The 13210-nt window shown below is 37.0% G+C and overlaps 1 protein-coding gene across 1 annotated transcript in view; it reads right to left on the bottom strand.

Annotated features, from left to right (window-relative positions):
* Window positions 1-654: 654 nt before the first annotated feature.
* Window positions 655-13210, bottom strand: part of LOC107585332 (regulating synaptic membrane exocytosis protein 2-like) — a 21836-nt gene continuing 9280 nt past the window's right edge. The window contains exons 8-16 of the mRNA XM_016272330.1: window positions 12055-12167; window positions 11838-11947; window positions 11068-11228; window positions 10052-10272; window positions 6144-6294; window positions 4242-4354; window positions 4052-4153; window positions 3084-3223; window positions 655-2998 (exon numbers count right to left, since the gene is read on the bottom strand). Of these exons, the coding sequence (XP_016127816.1) occupies window positions 2783-2998; window positions 3084-3223; window positions 4052-4153; window positions 4242-4354; window positions 6144-6294; window positions 10052-10272; window positions 11068-11228; window positions 11838-11947; window positions 12055-12167 (1327 nt within the window). The 3' untranslated portion in view covers window positions 655-2782. The remainder of the gene's footprint in view (window positions 2999-3083; window positions 3224-4051; window positions 4154-4241; window positions 4355-6143; window positions 6295-10051; window positions 10273-11067; window positions 11229-11837; window positions 11948-12054; window positions 12168-13210) is intronic.

The raw sequence follows: 13210 nt of genomic DNA, 5'->3' as shown, positions 1-13210 counted from the left end.
ACCAAATCTATTATTATTATAAAAACATAACATTATACAAGTAATTTAGTACAGGGCTAAGCTTTTTTTCTTTAAGGTTATGTTCAACTAGACTTCAGAATGGCTACTTTTATTGCTCACCTAAACAGACACTGACATTAAATTACAATTAGCCATATAACTGAATTAGGCATAACAGTTACCCATTATAAACACACAACACAGTCTATTGTCACATTTCCAGAAATCTGAAGCACTGACAGAAGTATTTTTATTTTTGTTAAACAGTGACCATTGCATAACTATTAAAAAAACTAAACAAAAGGAAGGAAAAGTGTAATGCTATTTGTCTCCACGTGGTGGAGGGACTGGATTACGTTTAGCATCAGTATGATGGCTTGGTGGACAGGATGCTACTAGACTGATCTTGATTTGGTTTGAGGGGATGGACAAAATGTAAAATATGAATAATTTAATCATTTTTAATTGTTAAAATATTTGGTAAAGAAATATTCTTACACCTTTTAAATTAGCATGGATTATAAATAAAAACAAAGTAAAAGCTTTTAACGTATTAAAAAAAAAAATAATATATATATATATATATATATATAAAATTCAGTACACAGATTTTCTTTCACACAGTCTTTTATTTGTAAATAATAAAAATGAACTCTTGAATATAAAACATACACATTATTTGAGCCACGTCTGCTGTACAAACAAGAAATGTTGCAGTGAATACTTTCAATTTTGTTTCAGTGGAACACACGAACTGTAAACAATCAGTATCCTTGAATAATACTGACAAAGTAAATAACTCTGCCCTAACCAGGCATATAAAGTAAACTTCTCATTGAAACAAGGATTCATGAGCATTTATGATAACGCAACAGGTCGGCAGAGGTCCAAATTTCTCTCATCAGATTGGGCATCACTAAAATAAAACTTTGGAGGCATCCCTTCTTCCGCTCAGCAGAACCAAGAGACAGAGCACTGATCCATTAACTTGAATGGGGCTGCTTTTTAAATATAAGTAAACTTCTTTGCAGACTCATATTTACATATATGCATGTACGTAAGTGATGTTTACTTGATACACTCTGTTTCAATATCAATATATCTCTAAGTCATTGTGATCTTCGTAATTATATTCCATATACAGATAGCTCTTTAATAAAAATAGGGCCTTGTGTTTGCTCAGTACTACAGTGCAGCACTTAATTTTCCATCCAGGGTTTAAAAAAAACTAAACAAAACAAAAAAGAAAATCAAACAACTTAAAAATTATTATAGACATTCAGCCCCAAAATAAGGCCTGTGTGCATGGCTGAACCCGGCCAAATGCCCACACATGGAATGAATGGCTTAGTTTTATTTGATAATCTATTTATATCAAGTACAAGCAAACTGTACAAGTACATGCAACATACAAGCTGGCCTACAGTTTGTGGAACTAACACACACTTATTGTAGTCTCTTTTTTTCTCATCTGTCTTGTTTTACAAAATGTGCATGCAACTTGGAACAGTTCCAGATTCATGCTGTTCCCCTCGTTGGTGGCATCTGTTCCCCTTGTTGGAACGTCTCACTGTCACATTCAAAATGCTCAGGGGGGATCTGTGAGATTGGTTTTATAATCAACTAAACTGAAAACTGATGACAAACAGCTAAAAGTAGGAAGCTTCTGATTTTGGCCTCTTCTATTGTATTAGTTTTAATCTCCAAAAGCTTGAACTTTTTCTCTTTTTGTGCTTGCATTAAAATAATGTAAACTCTAGTCGGGTAGAAATTTGAATATCAGAATGTACAGGTCCTTTACCAAACAGAATATAATTAAAAATGCTTGGAAAGGCCTGTAAGATATGGTTTGTGATCGCGTGAAATCTGGGAATCAAATGTGTTATGCTAATGCATAGTGACCGTTTCTGCAGTTTCCTGTCAGGGAACCTAAATGATTATGGCAGCTTCTTACAGTCCCGGTGAATCAAATACAAGTGGTTTTGTGTCTTCCATGAAGCTCGTATGACACAGACGTCAGAAAACATGAAACATGTTTTCACATTCTACAAAGTGTGCCTATTTACCAAATCAACAGTAACGTGAAAAGGCAAAGCAGTCGGTAGCGACTGCTGTAAACAGACTTAAAAGGTTCTCAGGCGTCCCTGCCTTCTTAGACGCACACTCTCTCACACACACACACACACACACACACACACATCGCAGTCACATAAATCTGAGTCTGAGTTTGTGCCAGACCGGCACATGGCGGGGCCTTGGATGCAGCATCCGTGATGCAGAGAGGAAACTCTCTGAGAAGACTAAATTTTGACCTTTAACCCTCAACCTCTGGTCTTTCAGCAGAGGGACTTCCTGTAAGTGCAATATAGAGGAAGGGCAGTGCTGTCCTCTCACTTTCGCTAACTCTCAAACACATGTGAGACAATAAATGTGCTGACTGACCAGAGCAGTCTAGGCTACCGGCGCCACTGTGGGCTCCGCTTCCTGTCAGATGAAGCAGGATCGCGTTTCGGCTGCCTCTCCCTTCCTTCTCTTTTTATTTGGGTCGAATCGTCATCTCAGCAACAAAACATGCAGTAAAGGAGCAGAGTGGATCAAAGGAAATCTCTACAACCCAAAGATCAAAAGTAAAAGATAGAAGTGATTGTCAGGCTTCAGCAAAGCTTTGATCATGATTCTGTCCATCTGTCTCTTTATCTGCCGCTCTGGTTCTGATTGTTGCCTCCGGTCCTTGGTCCACTGGGTCGTGTGTTTTGTTTCGCCTCGCACTCCCGTCTGTTCACTAGGACCTGATGCCCGGTGGCCCTGAAGAGTCCAGCGAGGTCTGGGAAGCGCGACGAGTGAGAGGAGCTAACGTCGGGTCGACCAGTGATGAAGGGGGAAACAGTCTGTACCAACTGATCACTGTGCTAGAAAGATCTAGCTCCTCTAAAAGAATCTGGGCGACTCCCATGAAACATTTGTGGTCCATGCGGCCGTAATCTCCCCAGACTATTACCTGAAGACACAATCAGTGGTCAGTGCGCACAAATGTTGGACTTTGGAGGCATATCGGGAACAAACAAATGAAATTCGCTTCCTACCTGGAGAACTTTACCCTGCGGACTTTCCTCAAACAGCAGCGATTGCTGATACAAAGGATCGAGCGTTTTTCGTGCAATCTTGGTTTTCTTTTTGGCTTTGCACGCTCCGTTTTCCAGCAAATAGACCTTGACATAGGGAGCTGTGAAGAGCAGACGTAGTGCTCAACTAGGGCCGTTCAGGCAGTTATAGTGCCTGGCGGTGGCACATGTCATATTTACAATTAGTACAATGTATAAATCATCAAATTTCCTAGCTGTAATCACTCCAATAAGAACATTTAAACACATGTTTCTGTTAGTCCAAGCACTATAAAAACTACAAATACACTACCGTTCAAAAGTCGGTAAGATTTTTTTATAGTGTTTGAAGTCTTGTATGCTCACTAATGCTGCATTTATTTGATAAAAAATACATTAAAAACATTAATATTGTCAAATATTTTTTACAATTTAAATTTTTTCTAAGTATTCCATTTTAATATATTCCAGTTTTCAGTGTAACATGATTCTTCAGATACCATTCTAATTGCTGATTCGCTGCTCAAGAAAGATTTCTTATTATTATCAATGTTGAAAACAGTTGTGCTGCTTAACATTTTTTGTGGAAAATCTTTAACATTTTTCATGTGACATTTTCAGGATTCTTTGATAAATGCAAAGCTCAAAAGAACAGCATTTATTTGAAATAGAATCTTGTGTAACATGTCTTTACTGTCACTTTTGATACATTTAATGCATCCTTGCTGAATGAAAGTATTAATTTCTATTAAAAAAAACTTACTGACCATTTTTATTGGTTCCTAATGCTTACATAGGAAAAAAAATCAATATACTTAAAACTGATTAATTTACTCATAACAATAACAATGTTTACACAATAAGTGGAAGACACAATGACTCCGTGATCTATATTCAGTATTATTCACTACTAATGAGAATTTTTTTATGTAGTGTTGACACACTCTCACCCGGCAGCGATTTGGAACCTGGTTTAGGCGTAAGACCACGGGCCCTGATAACCTCCACCTCTAGTTGCCCTTTCTTGTCCATCAGTCCAATCTGAACATCTCCTACAAAACAAAACAAAAATCAAATTCATTGCAGCAAATTCAACTTAGATAGACTTTAGTCCATACATATATGAAGATGTTTACTCACCCATAGCAGGCGTAGCAAGTGTTTGTCTACCCACCAACTGAGCAGGGCCAAGACCATCTAGGAAGTCACTGAACTGGCTGTCGGCCCCTAATCTCATCCCTGAGAAGATCAGACTGAGACACACACATACACAGGTTATCAGATAGACGAATGAATGAATGGACGGATAGATAGATATACTGTAAGCCAGCATTTCAAATACAATTTACAGTAAATTTCTTGTTATCTTCAGCTGTTCTTAATACTTTGCTGTCATAAATCAATAGAAATTCAAAAATTAATTTCTTGAATCCTTTGTAGATACAAACATATGAAAACAAACAAAAACCTATAAAACAATTAGTTTATTTGGATGAAATCAACTGTTCCAGAATGAGCTTACTGCCCTCATACAGAGTTCAAAAGCTAGTGAAACGCAGCCCATCTCCTCCAGCAGCAGACTTGTGCTGTGTATGGTATGGTATGTAAACCCTGTCTTGCGTTAAGGCCCCTCTTAATACACTCAATATTTCCTTTGAGACCAGCGCAATTTCCATGACCTAACTACTGCAGGAATGTCTAAGGAACGTGCCAGCCCGTGTCGAGCTACCATATGAACAGCCTTATGTGATTTCAGACTATTTAAAACATGTTCATGTAAAATAAGCCTTAAATCATGGAGTCACAGAGTCATACTCTGTGGAGTGACACGGTGGCCAGGTCAACCGACCAACCGCCGCTCTGAAGCCGCAAAGGGAAGCATGACTGCCGTTTCTGCGCAGCTACAGACCCTGCCAAGACCCCTCTTTGCAGATGATGGATATTTTAATTATTATAGGGGAGTACCGCTTGCCATCTGGCTCCAAAGATGGAGCTGAGAAAGTAGTGGACACAGCATTAGCTCTGTAAATCAGACTGTTCTCTATTAGCTTATCCTTATGTTTTTTCCAAATAAATCTAGATGAGAGAAGCTCATATGAACATGACACACAGCCTGTTGAGAGACCACTTATCTATGAGTGATGGGTTTGCAGCCAATGCATAAAAACACCAGAGACAAGGCAAGTGTGAGTTGGGAAGCAGGTCAGCTTTGGGTAAAATAGCATAAACTACGACTGGGTTACATTATACATCGTCATGCATACAGTACACTACCATTCAAAAGTTTTTTAATGAAGTATTTTATGCTCAAGGCTGTGTTTATTTAATTAAAAACACAGTAATATAGTGAAAAATATTACAATTTAAATGAACTGTTTTCCATTTGAATATATTTTAAAATGTAATTTACTCCTTTGATGGCAAAGCTGAATTTTCAGCAGAATTTTCAACTCCAGTCTTTAGTGTCACATGATCCTTCAGAAATCAATCTAATATACTGATTTGGTGCTCAAGAATCATTTCTTATAATTATCTGTTGAAACAGCTGTGCCGCTTAATACCTTTGTGGAAACCGTGATCATTTTATAAGGACCCTTTGATGAATATAAAGTCCAAAACAACATTTATTTGAAATATAAATCTCTTGTAACTTTATATAAACCTTTACTGACACTTTTAATCCACTGAATGCATCCTTGCTAAAAGGAAGTATCAATTTAATTACCAAAAAACCCTTCCTGAGCCCAAACTCAATATATCTCAATACATCACCATTGGATCATGACTGATTTGCTTAAATTGTTGTCCAGTACCATGTCACATAAAAGCAGCTCTGACAGCAGCTCAACGTGGGTTTATGCAATAAATGATGGCCCTAGACAAACTGTAAGAAATAAACGAACAGATAAATAAATATTTATGGAAACACCTGAGGTATTGATGCAAAATTCTAAGGGAAAAAAACTGACATAAATATGTGGTTTAGAACTGCAAAGTTGTGAGTATGCAAAAAAAGGGGTTTACACTGCTTTGGATACTAACTTGCCCTCAGAGCTATAACTGTTCATGCTGCCATCAGTGGACTCTCGGCTGGCTTGGCGAGCCATGACGTTGCGGGGATACTCCACTGCCATTCCCGTCTCCTGACTGCGCTGGATCTGACTGGATCCCTTTGCTTTCTTGTTGGCTGCTTCTGTGGATGGAAAAAAACAACAGTATTACCATTCCCAGGGCTTTCATAACGAATCTGCAAGACCTACAAAACAGAAGCTTAAACTAAAAATATTAGTTCTGTCAAAAGGTTAAAATAATGAATCATCATAATTAAGATAATTGTGTTATTTTGTCTTGGGGATTTTAATGATTTCTAGATCAGTACAATGACACTATAAATAGATAAAGTAGGATTCTATTGAAATATTACAGGTCTAATACAAAAAATAAATAAATAAAAGGACATATTTGCTTTGATTTTTGCAAGTTTTATATTCACGGGTGTGTGTGTGTGCCTGGGTGTTTAAATGTGTGTGCTATTCTTACAGCTGTCACTCAGGAGAAAATATTGCGATCTAAGATGAAGTTCTTCGCCCCTGATGAGTGTAACATCTCCTGCTGGACGTCATGGGGCACCATCCGTACTATTTATGGCCTTTTGATGGATTACAGATCCTTTGAAAATGTCAACCATGGAGGTGGCTCACAGAGGCACTGTCATGCCAGTTGTTTTGAGTAAAAATGTAGCAGAGAGATTTATCTTTTCACTCATCGTGCTCTCTTTCATCAGACCACCATCAGTGGCTTATTCTGACAAAACTTACAGAAAAAAAATGCCCAGGGATTCTCATTAAAAGACCTGCATGGCTCTGATATTATTTGAGGAAACAGAAAAATGCTGTCAGGGCACTAATCTACGGAATACAATACATTAAGATCATCTGTATGTTGAGGTTCACTGTTAAGATGGTATCGACAAAACAGCGTTGACTATTAAAAAATGTTTAATGGATAATGTTTTAAAACAGTAAGTAATCCTGGTAACATTTTATAAAAAGGTTCAATTTGTTAACATCAATTAATGCATTAGGTATAATGCACTACCTACAACCAACTATCAATAACAATATTTTTTACAGCATTTATTAATCTAGGTTCATGATAATTCATTCACTACGATTCACCATTTTCAGGGTAAGATTTATGTTTTTAAACAGTATTCAAATAAATCCTGAAAAAGAATCTATTCATCAAAGAATCTTGAAAAAATGTCCACAAAAATAATAATGTAATTTTTTTTATTAAAAATAATTTTTAATCCATTAAGAATATTAAGCAGCACAACCATTTTTAATATTGATAATAAGAAAATTCAGCTTTGCCATGAAAGGAATCAACTCTATTTTTAAATATTACTGTTTATACTGTATTTTAATCAAATAAATGTAGCCTTGGAGAGTGTAAAAAAAATCTGACCAACATTAAACTTTTGAATGGTAGAGTACATATACTGTTAATTCCTGTTTATGCATTACATTAACTATGTTAATTTATACAATTAAAAAATGTATTAGTATACACATAAATTACCATGAACTAAAATTAGTAAATGCTTTAAAAGAATTGTTTGTTGTTTTTTCATAATACCTAATGTATTAAATCATGTATACAGATTTAGAAAGTGTTCCGGTAATCATATTTTTAGTTTTGGCTATGGTTGTGAATGGATGAGACTGGTGCAGTGGGCAGGGTGTGGAACAGCTGTTATAGAGCAGCGGAGCTTTTTAAAATGCTGATTTATCGCAGTTTTGCTACTCTTTCTGATTTATCATCTGATGGGCCTTTTAAGATATTATCCAAGCGCTTGGCAGACAGTGGTGCCAAAAAAACTTCTTTTGCCATCCTTTTTGAATTTGTTTCTTTTTTCAGTAGTCCATTTATTAAACTATAAACAGACAGTGCTTAAAATATGAGATTTTAGAGGATATCAGATCCAACTTCAAAGGCATTTATCTACATTACATCTGATAGGAATTCAGGGTTGATCTGCACCTGACACAATGAAAGTCTGCCAATGCTAACATGCTGCCATTCATATTTCCAGCCTGAGGTTTCAGCTCCCACACTTTAACAGAGACTGAAGACACATGCTACTTTAAGAGGTGAAACAGGGTAGAGAGAGACCTGATACACAGATCCATCAGACAAAGATGACACCGGAAAAAGAGGAGACACTGATAAGAGATAGCAATCTAAGTAAAGCAGGAAGACTGAAAAAAAAAGACGTCCAACGGTCTTGGCAAATGGTCTGAACTGATGGAAAGGATGGTTTTAAAGAAATTGCTCCTTAAAATTTGTCAGTCTCCATTTTGGAGACAATTCCCTACCGCTTTTGGCCCTGATGACACTAATGTCATTCAACTGAATATCTTTTCATTGTTACTCAAGATATAAAGCATTTCTGGCCATAATAACTGCTGATTTTAGCTTCTTCACCAGTAGAGGGCACCTCAGGCTATATTAACTGAGCCCATGAAACTTATCTGTGTCCTGTATCGCTTCTCTGCTTTTTAAAAGAGTATAAAAGTTATATTTAAAACTTAATTCTTGTAAGGTGTACACCACCACTGTCCACATGTGACTTTCAAAGGCCCTATATGGTATGTGAAGCAGCGAGCAGCATGTCTTGGATTTTAAAGGGGTCCTATTATGCTCTTTTACAAAGTCTTGATTTTGTTTTGGGGGTGTACTAGAGCAGGCTCTCATACTAGGTTATTATTTTTCACATATTTTACATTATTACAACACCTCTCTCCCCAGTCTGGCATGAACGGCTCGAATAGTTCATGTATCAAATGAAGGCCCACTTCTGAAATACGAAATGTGCTGTGATTGGTTAGCTGGGCCAGTGTGTGCTGTGATTGGCACCACTCGGCGCCTGGTCGGGAAATGTCACGCCCCTTACCGTAGCCGCCTGTGAGCTTCAGTGTAAATATTGTATCAAAATCATATCAATTTTAGCGTGATTTAAACCTGGATTATTGTAACCACTCCAATTCGTCTGCCTTGGGAAAGCTAGTGTCTCCGACATAGTGATAACACGCGTTGCCTTCTCTAGTGCAGCTCAACCAGGTCTCATCCCATTCGTCGATATTTGTGATATCACAAATCCCGGAAAATATGCGTTGTAGTCCAAACGAGTCGTTCGTTGTAGTTTTTGAAAAGTGATTTCTGTTAAGTAAAATATCTCCTTTTGAAGTGGACTTTGAGCTTTGTAACTTTGCAGATATTTTTATGCTTAAATATCAACATTACAGAGTAACTAAAGTTGAAAAAGTGAAAAAGCATAATAGGACCCCTTTAATATTTATGTTATTAAGTACAATACCTGATCTATACCACTGTCCAAGCTATATTCCATTGTTGCATAGAAATCTGAGCTTTTAACTGTAAAAAAAAAACCACTCAAATTCGTCTGCCTTGGGAAAGCTAGTGTCTCCGACATAGTGATAACACGCGTTGCCTTCTCTAGTGCAGCTCAACCAGGTCTCATCCCATTCGTCGATATTTGTGATATCACAAATCCCGGAAAATATGCGTTGTAGTCCAAACGAGTCGTTCGTTGTAGTTTTTGAAAAGTGATTTCTGTTAAGTAAAATATCTCCTTTTGAAGTGGACTTTGAGCTTTGTAACTTTGCAGATATTTTTATGCTTAAATATCAACATTACAGAGTAACTAAAGTTGAAAAAGTGAAAAAGCATAATAGGACCCCTTTAATATTTGTTATTAAGTACAATACCTGATCTATACCACTGTCCAAGCTATATTCCATTGTTGCATAGAAATCTGAGCTTTTAACTGTAAAAAAAATAAATAAATAAAAAAAAACACACACACACACACACACAAAGGAAGTGACAAGGTGCAAGTATACGATTGGCTGGAAGTGTCTGACCTGTCTGACTGAGCTGAGAGGTGCTCCTGCTGCGGCGAGAGGGAATGCCAACGATGGCGACTACACGTGCGCTAAGGCTGGATCTGCGCTTTTTCCCTCCTACTCCCAGTGTTCCCAGAGCGGTGTCTGACTGACTGCCGTCCGTACGCTCCAGAGTGTAGATTTCCCCACTAACACTTGTACTCTTCAGCATGGTGCGGCTGGATGGATGAATATGACGGCTGGTGTTGGGAGAAAACATAGCAAAGACTCTCAGTAACCCAAATGACAAATGGAAAATGACTATTCTGATGTTAATACGACCTTCTGCACTTGATTATTGTGTGTGCTCTTTCTGCTTTTTTCCCCACTTCCCTCAAAATGAGTTTACCGAAATTCATAAAAATCTAAGAATGACGCTATCATGGAAAAGACCGAGACTGAGAATCATTTAAAGGGATAATGGGAAACAGATTTTTTTCTTTGCTATTTTGATATAAAAGAGGATACTCTGATGAATAGACAATTCAAAATAACAGAATTTATTTGAAATAATAAAGACATTTCATATATTATAAAAAAAGGTCAAATTTTCATTCAATTTAATCCATTCTTGACCCCATAATAATCTGACCCTAAACTTATTAACAGAAGCTTATATATACTCCACGTTCACAATGCAAATATATGTAAATTAACCACTGTTACGTTGACATTAACTATTGACCACCATGTTTATAAATAAACAGGTGGAGGTACTATACAGATAAATCTGTGATTTTATAACTCTATAGATTACATCAATTGTTATTGACGCTTATTACCACCAATATGCTCTCTAACATTCCCAGCAGAATTCAAGAAATGTTTCAACAGATTTTTATTTTACCAATGTACAATAAAGTCCCAACAAAGAGAAAACAAACAACATGAATGCATGACATTTCATACATGACATCACAAACAGAGTGTCAAAATACTACAAAAATTCACAGTTAATGCAACAGTCCAGTGTGACGCTACACCATGCATCTCACCTAAAGTGACCCCTGGGTCGTTCTGATTGAATGGACATGTAGCTGGTGCTACTGATCCGCGAGGCACTGCTGGCGCGAGAGATGGCTGACACGTCACTGACATCACTGTCTGAGGACTTGTGGGACACATTGTCACAGCTCCTTCGCTGCTCCTTATAAATCTGGTAGAATGAAATACACAAAAAATGAAAGCACACATAAGTTCTGAGCATTCTAGATTTTTAAAAACAGTTGGGATGGGACTATACGCTACCGCTCAAAAGGTTTGGGGTCAGTACGATTTTATAGGTTACTTTTTAGCAATACTCTTATTCAGCAAGGATCCATTAAATTGATCAAGAGAAGTGACAGTAAATACATTTGTTATAAAATATTTATATTTAAAATAAACGCTGTTCTTCTGAACTTTATATTCATCAAAGAATCCTAAAAAAGTCTATCACCGTTTCCACAAAAATATTAAACAGCACAGTTTCTTGAGCACCAAATCAGCATATTAGAATGATTTCTGAAGGATCATATGACACTGAAGACTGGAGTAATGATGCTGAAAATTCAGCTTTGCCATCACAGTAATAGATTACAGCTTAAAATATATTACAATTAGAAAACAATTATTTGAAATTGTAATATTTCACAATAACATTACAGTTTTTACTGTATTTTTGATCAAATGAATGCAGCCTTGTTGAGCTTACGACACTTCTCTCACAAAAAAATAAATAAAAATCTATTTTAATCTATCTATTGTGTTGTAAAACGGCACTTACCTCTCGTTTATTCTTGAGCGTACTCTCCGGATCCTGGCTGGTACTGGATGGAGCTGGTGTTCGGAAGGTATGTACTTTCATTTGCCGTGTTCGCTCCTCTGAAGCAAGAGCTAATACATACATGATACACAACAAAATGATCATTTCATATTTTGCAGATTTACTCAAAGAACATTTGGAAAACTAACCAGTACAAGTCAGCGGACAACGACAGTACCTTGCTCTACACTGCTGCTTTTGGCGGGGACTTGGGGAAGCTGTCTGACCTTGCGTGTCGAAGAAGGGGTGGCTGTTGATGAGGAGAATGCAGGGCTGGTGTGCGGCTGCACCCTGATGGAGGAGACAAAATGAGAGAGAGAGAAAGAAACAAAAAGAGCGATGGAAACTTTAGCTTATGATTTTATTTAGTACAAAGGTGGTCAATATCATCAACCAGTGTGGACCAAAATGCAACAAGAAGTAGTCCACATTTTCACTAAAAGGCCACCAAATCTTGATCGGATCCATGTCTGCATGATCGGGGCACATTATTACTCACATCAGATTATGTATTATTGCTAAGAGTAATTAGGAAAGCAAAACAAGAACAAGAGAGGAGGGTGTGAAACCGATGGAAAAAACAGTGGTAAACTGTGAAAGAGCAGCAAACACAGAAAGCTGTGGGTAGATAATGAGGACAGGTCGATTTTCAGTAAGAAAAGCGGCAACCACACAAAACATTTGAGAGAAAAGAGCAAAATCAGCAGAGATTATAGCAATGACAAGGCTTTTTGTGTAGGATAGGTTAGGCACAGCAAGGCTTCTCAGTCCAGATCAGGGTCAGCACCTTTCCATTTGGGGTGAGCCTGGGGTTGACACCCTCATGGGTCACCTTACCCAATGGAGGCAGCGATACCCTCTTCCTGCATGAGGCCTTTAGAATGGAGGTTGGCTGAATGCTGCAGGCCAGTGCGAATAGCAATACAAGACAGATTATAGGAAAAATAAAATCAATGTGACAAATGATAGAAAAAAAATGGAGAAAAATCAGCAAATTATTTGCAAAAACAGATGGAGAAATAAAGTGTGAATGTGTGAAGAAACAAATATGTTGTGGATGAAGCCAGTGCAGCATTTCCCAGTAAAAGTTCAATAACCCATATAAAAATATATACACAATGTAGAATACAGTATAATATACTAAAATATACAGTATATAAGTCCAAATTTAAGATTTGCCATAACTACTTATGATGGGTGATTTGAGAAAATGTACTGGCCATTAAATTTTCTTCCCAGCCGCTAATTATTTGTAATAATACTAATAATAATATATATATATATATATATATATATATATATATATATATATATATATATATATATATATAACA

This window comes from Sinocyclocheilus grahami, unplaced genomic scaffold, assembly GCF_001515645.1.
Source record: "Sinocyclocheilus grahami isolate Dianchi unplaced genomic scaffold, SAMN03320097.WGS_v1.1 scaffold69.1, whole genome shotgun sequence".
NCBI lineage: Eukaryota > Metazoa > Chordata > Actinopteri > Cypriniformes > Cyprinidae > Sinocyclocheilus > Sinocyclocheilus grahami.
This window is presented reverse-complemented; position numbering and strand designations above follow the sequence as displayed.